The sequence below is a fragment of the Chiloscyllium plagiosum genome, unplaced genomic scaffold (genome assembly GCF_037043375.1).
Source record: "Chiloscyllium plagiosum isolate Xiang-an unplaced genomic scaffold, Cpla_swu_hap1 HiC_scaffold_6, whole genome shotgun sequence".
NCBI classification, from domain to species: Eukaryota; Metazoa; Chordata; class Chondrichthyes; order Orectolobiformes; family Hemiscylliidae; genus Chiloscyllium; species Chiloscyllium plagiosum.
The window spans coordinates 96728701-96742773 of NW_028270144.1; the positions used below are offsets into that span (position 1 = coordinate 96728701).

At 38.9% G+C, this 14073-nt stretch overlaps 1 protein-coding gene across 8 annotated transcripts in view; it reads right to left on the bottom strand.

The window, feature by feature from the left end:
• LOC122551067 (E3 ubiquitin-protein ligase TRIM62-like) overlaps positions 1–14073 on the bottom strand; it is a 256003-nt gene that overhangs the window by 131764 nt on the left and 110166 nt on the right. For 2 of the 8 annotated variants that reach the window (XR_015757456.1, XR_015757457.1), the window contains exon 7: positions 13841–14043. The exons of 3 other annotated variants lie outside the window; for them this stretch is intronic. Coding sequence is in view for 1 of the 5 variants with exons in the window: in XM_087988244.1 (XP_087844370.1) it covers positions 13901–14043 (143 nt within the window). In the remaining 4 variants the exon portion in view is untranslated. Of the gene's footprint in view, positions 1–11181; positions 14044–14073 lie in introns of those variants that run through there. 3 more of the 8 variants (XM_087988244.1, XR_015757458.1, XR_015757459.1) reach the window with 3 other exon arrangements.

The following is a 14073-nucleotide window of genomic DNA, read 5'->3' on the forward strand; positions in this document are numbered from 1 at the left end:
GACAGGATAGTGAAGAAGGCATTTGGTATGCTTACCTTTATTGGTCAGAGCATTAAGTGTAGAAGTTAGGAGGTCATGTTGTAGCTGTACAGGATATTGGTTAGGCCACTTTTGGAATATTGCATGCAATTCTGGTTTCCTTTGTATCAGAAGGATGTTGTGAAACTTGCAAGGGTTCAGAAAAGATTTACAAGGATGTTGTCAGGGTTGGAGGATTTGAGCTATAGGGAGAGGCTGAACAGGCTGGGGCTGTTTTCCCTGGAGCATCGGAGACTGAGGGGTGACCTTATAGAGGTTCATAAAATCATGAGGAGCATGGATAGGATAACTAAACAAGGTCTTTTCCATGGGGTGGGGATGCCCAGAACTAAAGGACATAAGTTCAGGGTCAGAGGGGAAAGATATAAAAGGGACCGAAGGAGCAACCTTTTCATGCAGAGGGTGGTATGTGCATGGAATGAGCTTCCAGAGCAAGTGGAGGAGACTGGTACAATTACAGCTTTTAAAAGGCATCTGGATGAGTAAATGAATAGGAAGGGTTTGTGGGGATATGAGCCAGGTGCTGGCAGGTGGGACTAGATTGGGTTGGGATGTCTGGCCAGCATGGGTGGGTTGGACTGAAGGGTCTGTTTCTGTGCTGTACATCTCTATGACTCTAAGGCTCTATATAAATCAAAATAAGTACCTGATGGCTGTCGCTCACTAAATGCTTGTCCCAGCATTCATCTAGCTTCTTCTTTAAACTAATATCTCTGCATGCAGCATTGGCATTATTCCCCTTGACCCTTTATACATGCAAGTCTGGATTAGCACACCACCAGCTTCACATATCATTCATTATGCTTGCTTTCTGACCAACATCTACACACTATTTTCAGCTCTTCCATACTTTACATTGGAGCTCAGGACTTGCAACATCTTGCCAGGTAATTTTGCATCTACACTGGTTCTATCTGATGGCCTTGAACTTGTTTTCTTTGTGCTTTCTGAGTCCATATTCTCTAATGTCAGACTGAATTACAGACTATGAGTCTCTGTGGGCTCACATTGCTCTCTTATCACAGGGTGATAAAAAGGTTCAGCAATTTGGGAGAATAATGTTAATGAGAGGTTTTGTGTGGATATGATGCATACAATGGTGAGAGTGTACTTCATGAGTCTTGATGAGTAGTGTATGAAGTAGCAGAGTTAGAGTGACTGCTGACCCTATAAGTATGAAGTAGTAGAAAGAAGATGGTGACACTTAATCTTGCAGAACACAAAAGATTATTAACCTTTTTTCCTGGGCATCCCACTTAACTCAGGACTCAGCACTGACCTGCTGCAATTTGAGTCCATTTTAGCTTGGTCTCACACATGGTGGTTCACAGGAGAAAAGACTGCACTTCACTCCACCAGCAGGGAGTAACACTTCCTTTCCTCTGTGCTATGTCACAAATGTTGAAACTTAAGCACCAGATTGTGAGGGGTCATTCCTGTTGCAACATTTGAAGTGCTGTGCAGATATGCTTTAAAAATACTGCCAGCTGCATGAATGGCAGAGGTCTCAGCAGTAGCTCTCTGATCATGTGATTCCCTGGGGAAGGTGCCGATGAGTCCAGTTACAATGAGAATTGGGAGATTGCATGGGAAGGTTGCTTTGAGCCCTGGTGATACAGGCACCATTAATCTAGCTTGACAAAACATATTAACTAAAAATGGGAAAATGACCCATGATCTCATTAAGTGGCAGAACAGGGTCTGCAGTTGAATGGCCTGCTTTTGCATTCCTCATTAGTCCATCCAGTAGTAAACAGATGGATGTGCTTTTATCACAATGATGTAAACATTAGCAATCCAGAAAAACAAGTCAATTCTCTGGGAATGTGCGTTCCAATTCCACCATAGAGACTGGTGGAATTTACATTCCATTAATAAATGTAGAATATAAAGCGACTTTGACGTTCTGAGCCAGACCAGACCCCCCTCAAAATATTTTAAGAAGTTAGCCAAGACACTAGCTTTTTCTTATTTTAAAGGTAGGTGTGAGGTGCTGTGTTCCAGATGCAATGTGACTGGTCAAACTATTCAATGTTAACAAAATGCAATTTATTTAAATACTGTAGTTAAAATACAAACAAAAGAAAGAGGAATTTAGAATAACTAAACTACTGGAAACTTAACCGAATAATAGATGCAGTACCTTTTACTAAATAAGAGTTCCAGTGCAGTAACATAAACAAACCCCTTGTCAAAAAGGCAAATTCAGACACAGATTCTTGCATGCAGTTCTCCAATCCAGGAGGAAGAAACATTAAGAGAAAATTCAGAGAGTGTAGCAGCCAAGAGACATTTACTGAAGCTTCCAACTCTTTAGAGACCCCAATCTTGCTTCTGAGTTACTAAAAAAATCCAAAACCCAGAAATCTGGATCTGTGAGAGTTAGCCACACCCATTCAGACTGCTTCCATTGTTAAAATGCTTTTAAAAATCCCTACAGGCCTCACAAGTTGTTCATTTAAGTTGTCTCCAAGTAGACAGGTCGGTGCCTCTCCCTTACAATCTCTCTTCAAAGAAAAACCAGACAAACTAATCTTTAAAGTGACAGCATGTCATGTTGAGTAATGGTGACCATGAAACGATCATTGATTTCTATAGATATTATTTGTTTCACTGTTGTCCTGTAGGGAAGAAAATTTGCTATCCTTACCAGGCTGGCCTACAAGTGACTCCAGATCCATATTTAATTGTCCTCTGAAGTGGCCCAGCAAGTCTCTCAATGCAAAGAAAGGATCTCTTATTCCTTTTAGTCTTTGTGATGTACAGAAGCTAGGTCCTCTTTCATAACTTATCATGCTGATTACATTTATTTGACTTTATACTCACATGGAATATTTCAGGATACTTTGCATTCAGTCTTCTAGAGAGTGTAAGTATGACTAATTTAATCAGGAGCATAACTTCATGGGAGCATCTGCATCCTATATGTTTTGCAATATGAAATGCAGCTGTCGCTTTTGAGAAATTCTTATTGTTCAACCATCCTATATTGTGCCATAATCTGATTGTCAAACTGCTGCTGATATAAGGCATAATCTCTGATTATTAGTATTTGGAGCTCCTGAGATTGGATTTCTAAGTCATGGAGAAAGTAGACTATCTTTTGATCTTCTTTCTTCCACAAATTTGAGAATAGAACAAGATTTGTGTGAAATAAAACAAGCTTTGTATCAGTTAAACAATGTGCTCAAAATTTATATCAGATTTTATTTGTTCCTTCATGTGATGTGGGCATCACTGGGGTTGGCCATCTTTACCTTGTCCTTGAGAAGTTGACGGTTAGCAGCATTATTGAATCTCTACAGTTTTCAGGCTAGAGTAATGCCCACAATGCTGTTATAGAGAGTTCCATGGTTTAGACCCAGCAACAGTAAAGGAATGGTGGTATAGTTCCATGTCAGATGCTGTGTGACATTGTGGGAAATTTGCAGGTGGTGGTGTTCCCAATATCTGCTGCTCTTATTCTTCCATGTCTTCTCGATCATGGATTTTGAAGTTGCTGTCTAAAGTAGGCTTTGTGGGTTGCTGTACTACATTTTATAAATAGTACACAAAAAGCCATTGTGCATCAATGATCCAGGAAGAAGATGATGAAGGTGGTGTACGGGGTGCAGATTAAATGGGATGCATTGCCCTGGATAGTGTTGAGTTTATTAAGTGTTGTTAGAGCTGCACACACTTAGGCAAGTGGGACTGTAAGACGATAAGACATTGGAGCAAAAGTAGGCCACTCAGCCCAACAATTCTGTACTGCCATTCGATAAGATCTTGGTTGACCTGAACATCTTCTTATCCATTTTTCTGCTTCATCCCTGTAACCCTTGATTTCCTTAATGATTAAAAATCTAACTCAGCCTTGAATGGACTTAATAACCAAGCCTCTATGGCCACTGCAGTAAAGAATTCACGACTACCTGAGAGAAAAAATTCCTCCTCATCTCTGTCCTAAATGTGTGACACCTTTTCAAAAGGCAACCTTTCACATCTACCCTGTCAATACCCCTAAGGATCTGATATGCTTCAATAAGGTTGCCTCTCATTCTCCTAAATTCTAACCTATTCAACTTTTCGTCATAAGACAGTCCCTTCATTTTCTGTGTGGGCCTAGTGAACATTCCCTAGCCTGCCTCCAATTTCCTTAAATAAGAGTCCCAAAACCATTCACAGTATTTCTGCTATGGTCTGACTAGTGTCTTATATAGTTTTAGCAAAGCCTTTTGATTTTTATTCTCCGTTCCCTTTGAAATAAAGGCCAAAATTTCATTTGTCTTCCCTGTGACCCACTAAATTAAGATGATTCATTGTAATTCATGGGCAAGGACATTCAAATTCTTCTCTCCCCTGGGGGATTTCTGCGGTCTTTTACCATTTAAATAATATTTTGCTACTTTGTTCTTCTTGCATTTCCCGAAGCTATATTCCATCTGTCCATATTTGGACATTCACTTAATCTGTCTCACTCTGTCTGCAAACTCTTTGTGCTATCTTCACAACTTGTCAACCCACCTATTTTTGGGTCACCTGCAAACCTCGCTAAAATACATTCACTCTCCTCATCAAAGTCATTCATACACATTGTCAATAATTATGGCCCCAGCGCTGATCCCTGGGGCACTCTACTGGTTACAGGTTTCCAAATTGAAAATGTCCCCCCATATCCCAACTATTAGTTAGCCAAACTTCTATCCATGCTAATACACTACCTCCAACATGATGGTTCCTATCTTAATAAGTCTCCTAGCATTTGGTACCTTAACAAACACCTTCTGAAAATTTAAATAGATTACATCACTGCTTCTCCATGATCCTGCTTGTTACCCCTTTAAAGAATTTTCATAAATTTGTCAGTCACAATACCCCCTTCATGAAGCCATGCTAACTCTGGTTAATCATAATATGTATTACTAAATGCTCTGTGATTACATCCTCTATAATAAACTTAATATTTTTCCAATAATAGGTGTAGAGCTAATTGGTCCACAATTACCTGTTCTTTTTGTCACTGTCCCTTTTTAAATAGGTGTTACACTGGCACATTTCCAATTCTCTGGGACTTTACCAGAATCTAAGGCATCCTGGAAGATAACTGCCAGCATATCTACTATCTCTGTCGTTAATTCCTTTCATATCCCAGGATTCATTCCATCAAGTCACACTCCTGACTCGTAGATGGTGGAAAAACATTAGAGAGACAGGAGGTGAATTACTTGCCACAAAATTCCAAGCGTTTGACCTGCCCTTATAACCATGGTATTTATACAGCTGTGCGAAGTGCAGAAATGATGAAGAAATTACCATTTTAGTATTTTGTACAGGTATCCATGTGTGGAACAGACATGAATGACTTGAAAGTTCAATGAAAAACAATCAGCTCAGCAAGAGCTAGCTTAGAGATAGCATTCTGGGTTTGATCACAGTTTCAGCCTGTTCAGTCGAGTGGAAACCCAGCAGGGAATTGAGAGCACTGGCTCTATATTCTGGATTCACACCCAGCGGGATATACCTGCAGTCCAGCAAGTACTGCATTGATGTCAAGGGTAATCATTGTTACCCTCACCTCGGAATTGAGTTATTTTGTTTGGGTTTGGACTAAGGCTGTAATGAGATCTGGAGCTGAAGGGCCTAATATGAGGAAAATTCAGCACCAATAGCCAAGTCATTGCTGATTAAGTGCCACTTGCTAGAAATGTCGATGACAACTTCTATCAGTTTATTGATAATTGAAAGTGGTTGACAAACAAGCTCAAGGGCTGAGGCTACTCCAGCACTACCTCCTGGAACCCTCTACCTGCCTCACTTGTAGTCACACCCTCCTGTCACTGAACACCAAACAAATTTGAGGTGGTTCATCTAAGGGGTGTGACTGTTTCCTGAAACACAGCATCCAGGTAACTCTCCTGCTTCTTGATGTGTCAAAGTGTTCGCAGCTCAGCCACCAGCTCATCAAATCTGAGCTGGAGCTCCTCAAGCAACCGATATTTGCTTCAGGTATTTTTGCTGTGAACCACAATGGGGTCCACCAGCTCCCACATCATGCAGTTATAACACATCTCCTGGTAAGGCATCCCTATTTTAATTTCTTAGTTTTTAATTTGCTTTCATAAAATATTGGTATTGGTATTTTAGTTTGTAGCTTGTAACTATTTCCCCTATTTACCTTCAATATGAAAATAACTTATAATAGCCAAATTGGCATGTATCACCTACTCATTGCCTGATGTTTACCTGTAACATTTATTTTGTGCTGGGCCTCTGATGCTAAGTTTCAATTTATCCTGTTTAAATAAACCTTACAAACAATGACCCAAAAAAGCAAGTAAAAAGCAGCTCTTCCCCTCTTGCACCAAATTCCCTTGCTACCTCCAAATTCCTCAAACTATATACTCACTCAGGCTGTGTCTCATCTGGATGTGATCTCTTGTTCCTGACCATGCAAAGCTTGCTGATTTGTATTGAGTAGCAAACCCAGGAGACAATCAGCCTAAAAGTGGAGCAGAGGGCTATTGTGCTTCAGAGACCATGCCTCTGAACAGGGACGGTAAAGTTCAAGAACTGCAAAAAGAGGAAGAAGAACACCTATACAATGTATTCGCCAAAAACGGATACCCGCGCAATTTCATCAACAGATGCCTAAGGGAAAGACAATGGAACGAGGACATGCCGCAACCAAAGGACTAGCCACACTACCATACATCAAGAGCATTTCCAAACTGACAGCCAGACTACTGCGACTACTAGAACTCATAACAGCACACAAACCAACAGCCACTCTCAGATAACAACTCACCAGAACAAAGGACCCGATACCCAGCATGAGCAAAACCAATGTAGTGTACAAAATCTCATGCAAGGACTGCACAAAACACTACATAGGACAAACAGGAAGACAGCTAACGATCCGCATCCATGAACACTAACTAGCCACGAAACGACACGACCAGCTATCCTTAGTAGCCACACACGCAGATGACAAGCAACATGAATTCAGCTGGGACAACACTACTATTATAGGACAAGCCAAACAGAGAACAGCCAGGAAATTCCTAGAGACATGGCACTCATCCACAGATTCAATCAATAAGCACATCAACCTGGACCCAATATACCGACCACTGCAACGGACAGCTGCAACTGACAACCGGAAGCGGCAGATTCAAACCACTATAAATGCCAGAGGAAACATCACAGACGCGCTTCACAGGAGGCTCCCAAGCACTGAGGATGTCACCTAGACAGGGGACAAAACGTCTGCAACACAAATTCCCAGCTCGGCGAACAGGGGCTTTTCTTAGTCAGGTTTCATGACATTCCATGGAGTCAGAAGTAAATGTGGGGACAGAAATTCCTTTTCTCCAAAAGTTGATTTTGGTATTTTAAGTATGCATGTCATACATATTCAAAGTGTGCAGTGAATAATTTTTGAGGACCAGACCACAACAATAGACATTGGAAGGCAATCTCATAGACATTGACTTCAATTTCTATATTTCCATACAGCATCCTGAAGCAGTCCATTCACTTTTGTCATTGCAATAAATTGTACCACTCGCGTGGAAAAACAAGCCAGTCACAAATTTGGATTGGTGTCAGTGGAAATTCCTATTACTGACACAAAATTCCCTGCTGGGACAGATCGCGCTAGACAGCAAAGTTAGAAGGTCTAAATCCTAACAATCCATTCTGTAAGTATTAGTTATGGCTCAGTTAGAAGCAGTCTTGTACCTGAGTGAACACTCCTGGAATACAAAGATCTAAGCTAACACACCAGAGCAAACATAGGATACTGCTGCATTGTTGGAAATGCTGTCATTTGAATGCAATTTTAACTGGGTAGGAATGAATGAGTGACAATATATATTTTATGCAACTTGTGCCACATTTTAGAAATCATACATTTTAAAAAATGCATAACTACATATAAATAAATGAAAATCAGTCAAGATGTGCCTACTCAAGGAAAACCAGAAATTTACAAGTAGTTGTCAACACATAAAAATAATTAACTACTACTGGAATTGATCTTTCTCTGTACCTTTCTCTGAAGCTGTAACACTATATTCTACATTCTCTTCTATTACCCTGACATGAAAATGTGTTGCTGGAAAAGCGCAGCAGGTCAGGCAGCATCCAAGGAGCAGGAGAATTGACATTTCGGGCATAAGCCCTTCTTCATTCCTATTACCCTGACATACCTATGTAAGGTATGATTTGTCTGGTTAGCACACAAAATAGTACTTTTCACTGTATCTCAGTACATGTGACAATAATAAATCAAATAAAATCAAATCAACCTTAGGAGGTGTTTAGCTTCTAATTGACAATGGAATTTGTTTTAATAACAATTACACTGTATAACATCAAAAAGACAAGAGCAGGTTAAATATGGTTATTCCATGGAAGAAAGTTCCATTCCTATCCCTACAGTACATTATATCCTCTGCCATACTGACTGATGACATGGGAGATTGTCTGGTTCTAAACAAACCTGAATCACAGAAATCAGTTGATTAGAAATCATTCTCTCTCACCCTATGGGATCATTAGCCTGCATTTTTAATCAACCACAGCTCCTTTGCCCTCATTACTTGTGGGCTGCCTTAAATCTAAGGTCATTGAACCATTTCTTGGGCTCTTTTGTATCCTCGTTAACATTTCATACATTATTAACTTTAGTGCCTATTAACATCCTGTTATTTGAATATGTCTGTATGCAGAGATTGCTGTTTTAAGATATGTACACATCCAAGCTCTTGACAAAAGCTTCATTCCAATTTAATTATATGTACCTCTGAATTCGAAGGTTTAGGCCACTCAGCCCATCGAACCTTTTGTACCATTCAATAAAATCATGACTGATCTGATTATTTCTCATTGCTGCCTACCCTTTTAATAGTAATCTTTTGCCCCTTTTCTTATCGAACGTGTACCTGACTCTGCCTTTAGAATATTCAAAGATTCTGTCTCCATTGGCTTTTGACGAAGAGAGTTCCAAATACTTAGGACTTCCTGTGTTAAAAACACTTCTCCTTATTTCTGTCTTAAATTGCCAATCCCTTTTTTTAAAACAGTAACTCCCAGTTATCCCATAAGAGGAAATACCCTCTTCACATCTACTCTGTCAACATTCCTCCCAATCACACATGTTTTACTCATTGTCACTAACTTAATAAAGCTCCAGAGAACACACGCATAGCCTGTTCAACCTGAAGAAGGGCTTATGCCCGAAACGTCGATTCTCCTGTTCCCTGGATGCTGCCTGACCTGCTGCGCTGTTCCAGCAACACATTTTCAGTGCATTCACCATAAGACAACCCACCCATTCCAGATGTTATTCCAGTTAACCTTCTTTGAACTGTTTCCAACATATTTATGTCCTTAACTAAAGAGATCTAGAGTGTGCATAGTAGATCAAATGTAGTCTCACAAATATCCTGTATAACTGAAGCATAACTTCTGTACTTTTGTACTCAGTTCACTTCATAGTAAAGAATAACAAGTAATTAGGACAGCTAATAGCTGTCCTAATTACTTGTTATATCTGCATATTAATCTTTCGTGATTCATGCACTAGGATACCCAGATCCCTCTACATTTCAGAGCCCTGCAATCTCTCAGATTTTGATCTATATCTAGATAATATGAATCTTTTTCATTACTTCCTTTCAAAATGGACAATTTCATATTTTCTCATATACTCTATTGCCGGATATTTGTCTACTCCCTTAATTTATCTACATCTCTTTGTAGCTGCCTGATGTCTACTTTGCAATTTAACTTTGCTACCGATCTTGATTGATCAGGAAGTTTAGCTGCCATCCCGATCATTTATATAAATTGTAAAATGTTGAGAGTCAAGCTCAGATTCCTGTGGAATGCCACTCATTACATCTTATCAACCAGAAAATGGCCCATAAATGCATACTCTCTGCTTCCTGTTAGCTATGTAATCTTCTATCCATGCCAACATGTTACCGTTGCACTGCAAGCTTTTGTTTGCTGTAAAAACATTTGAAATGGCATCTTGTCAAATGTCCTCTGGAAATTAAGTGCAGAACACCCACCAGTCCCCCTATATGCACAACACATTATATTTCTTCAAAGAACGCTACTAAATTAGTTAAACGTGATTCCTTTTTCACAAAACCACATTGACGCTGCCTGATTGTATTGATTTTTTTCTATGTACCCTCCTATACCACCTTTATAATAGCTTCTAACATCTTCTCTAGGCCCATACTTTTTAACTTAGTGCCTCCATCCTTTTTTTTAAAAAAAGAGTTAGATTTGCTACTTTCCTATCCAAGGAACTTTCCCAAATTTTGATGAATTTCAAACAATGCATGAACTATGTCATTAGCCATTTCTTTTAAAACATTAGGATGAAATCTATCAGAACCCAAAGTCAAGCCCACAGTTTGACCAACTTGTTCAGTGCCACTTTCTTCGTGATTTTATTTTCTCAAATTCCGCTCTCCCTTCCATTTCCTAATATTGCGTTATTTATGGGTGTTACTGTAATCCTCTACAGTGAAGACCAATACAAGATACCTGTTCAATTCATCTGCCATTCCCTAATTTTGCCTTATCAATTCACAGACCAATTTTCAATAGGAAAATGCTTACTTTGTTAATAATTTTCTTTTTGATTATCTATTGAAACGCTTACTATATGTCTTTATATTTCCAGTTAGTTTACTCTGATACAGGAATTTTATACTCCTTACTAATCTTTGAGTCATTCTTTGCAGTTATTTATATCTGTTGAAATTTCTGACTTGCTACTCATGTTTGTTTAATTATATGTTTTTTTCTTTAACTTTGAAACTACCTGTAACATTTTAGTCAATCCCAGATTGTGGATCTTCCAAGTAAATTTAAAATGTATTTCTTTATCATTGAAATGTAGCTATTCTGTGCATATCCTTAACTGACTATATTTCTATTGATATGTCCTTTAATCCAATTTTCCAGTTCACTTTAGCTAGCTCTGCTTTCATGCCATCATAATTGGCCTTATTTAAGCTTACGATACATAACTTAGGCTCTTCTCTTTCCAAACTAAATAGTATTTTGATCACTGATACCTAGGTGTTCCTTTCTGTCCTTCCTAAATGTCATGTACCCTTCAATAGTCAAGTCCTCTCTGAATACATTATGGAGATAGCTTACACCATATCTTTAATATGTCTTTTGAAAGGTAAGTGTAAGGCACTGTGTTCCAGATATGATTCAAATGGTCCACCACACTAAGCTTCAATCAAAAAACTCTTTATTCTCACAACACAGTTAAAATACAACAAAAACAAGAAGTACCATAACTTTACTCAATTGAAGTACTTAACAAGATAATGTATTATTTAACCACTCATCATCATTTCAATTTAGGCAGCATCCCATAAACACACCCTTGGCAAAGGCAATTCAACAAAATAGTTATGAGTTTCACATGCTGTTTCTCTCCAGTGCAATAGAAAGAAAACTGAAAGAATACACCTGCCCTTTTGATTTTGTTAGAGGAAGCCCCTCTGTCTAAGACTTCACTCTAGAAGCGGAGAACTCAAGCTTTCAGCTCCAGCAGCCAGTATAAAACACCAAGTAATTGAAAGCAAAACCAAAACCTTTTGAGTCTGTGTGAGCCTGACCCCACCCACTCATGATTTTCTTGTCTTAAAATACCCAGGGAGTACTCAAAACTGTTTATGCACTGCCTGTCGGCATTATTGTGACAACACCTCTCTGCAAGAGAAACAGGACTTCGCACATCTCTTAAATGCACAGTTATTAATTAATCCTACTTAATTGTCCAATACTGCATCGAATATAGTTAGATCTCTGGTTGGCTCCAGAATGTGCTCTGTTACAAAACTAATTGAACCACTTTTAATTCCTGGTTTCCTAACCTAGGTCATCTATCTCTATTGTGCTGATGCCATAATGAATTGTTAGAACCATTCCTCCCCTCTTCCAACCTTTCTGTCCTTTTTAAATATCATGTACCCGTTAATAGTCAATTCCCAATCTATCTCACTTTGCAGCCACAGTCCATAGATTTTAATTACTACATGTGCAATTGTGTTATCTGTTTTGTTTCAAAAGTTGCATGTATTTTGTTATGAAGCATTTTGTTTCGTCTTCTCAATTAGTGTAGACTCAATGGGCTAAATGGCCTCTAACTCTGTCTTTTTTCTAGGGGGAGACAATGGCCTAATGTTATTATTGCTGCACTATTAGTCCAGAGACACAGGTAATGTTCTGGGAACCTGGGTTTGAAACCTGCCATGGCAGATGGTGGAATTTGAATGCCACAAAAAATCTCAAATTAAGAGTCTAATGATGACCACAAATCAGTGGTCAAGAAAAAATCCATCTGGTTCACTAACACCCTTTAGGAAGGAAAACGGCCATCCTTACCATATCTGACCTACATGTGACTGCAGACCCACAGCTATGTGGTTGACTCTTAACTGCCCCCTGGTCGATTAGGGATGGTAAATGCTGGCCTAGTCAGTATGCCCACACCTAATGAATAAAAAAAAGCTGCACTGCAAAGAGTCTATGATGAATATTTTTGCAATCTCTGACCTTATCTTTGATTTGTACTATCTACCACTGCCTGTAATGGTCTGTTTATGATTTCCCATTTAAATACTCTCTTCCCTTGTCTCTATTCTTTGACTTACCACATCTCCCCACATTTGATGTTTTGCCCTGACAAAAAATTGTAAAATCCCTCTACTTCCCTAGTTATGTAGATCAGTAGAACACCAAACCCAGCACAGTTTAGGTGAACTGTCCCAATAGTACAGCCTCCAATTTCCCCAAAACTGGTGCCAGCACTCCACAGTCTGGAACCCACAACTCTCACATCAGATTAATATGATTTTCTCTGTGCCAATTTGCAAGTGGTTCAGCTAATAATCAACTAATTTCCTTAGAGGTTCTGCTTCTTAATTTGATACCTAGCTCCTCATACCGACTATGCTGCACCTCTTTTCTTGTCCTGTCTATTTTGTTGGTGCCTACAAGTACCACAACAACTACATTCTCCCCTTCCCATTGTAAATTCGTCTCCAGCCTTGAGCAGATGTCCTAAAACCTGGCACTAAACAGGCAACACAACCTTCTGGATTCCCAAATTAGCTGCAGAGAATTGTATCAGCTCCCTTCAAAATATTGTCCCCAGTTTTACAACAAAGCACAGATACCAATTAATTTAGTTAAATATTCCTTTATAATGCTTTATGCAAATCAAAATTAGAATTATTAAAAAAGGCAAAATGGCTCATTTTATCATTGTTAAATATGTATAGTAAATTGCAATGAAGGAATAAAAAGAGTACTATTCTTAAAAACAATAGGTGCAATATAAATACTGCTGCACACAAGAATCTTCTACAAGAGATGAAATAAGTAATTTAAACAATTATTTGAAGAAAAAGCTCTTCACATATGTTGGACTGCTGAAGTTTTATTCAGTGAGAACCATTTTTACCCTGTCGACTATTCATTGAGCTCAGAAGACTGCATAAAAGACAAAAGAAATAGGCAGATAAGATTAGCGTCTTCAGATCACAGCAGACATTGCGTTGGTCTCTTGAAAATTGAGTGCTTTAATAATCTGTGACATTCTGGGTTGCTAGGAGACCATGCATGTTTTTGCTGCGCTCTTAATTGGGTATACTGAGGCTTAGTGAGAAATTAGCTCATAAATACAAGTCAAAGAGCTGCCTTGTTTTCCCAATAGAAAATGAAAATATCCTCAAATGAATTACATAGCAAAGAACTACACTTAGATGCTCACCAAAATATTATTCTTAAAGTTCACAATCGAAAATAAAAGATCATCTTTGAGGCACATCTGTTATGATCTGGCAGGGCAACTGTATGTGCGACTGGTTTCATTAGTTGCTGTCATGACCCCTAGGTAGGTTTTCTTACCACGGGAACAGTAATTGACAGCTTCCCCATAGCCTTTTCCTTGAAGTGTGCTTCCTCCTTGCCAACCTATTGAGAAAGCACAGGATTACAAATCCC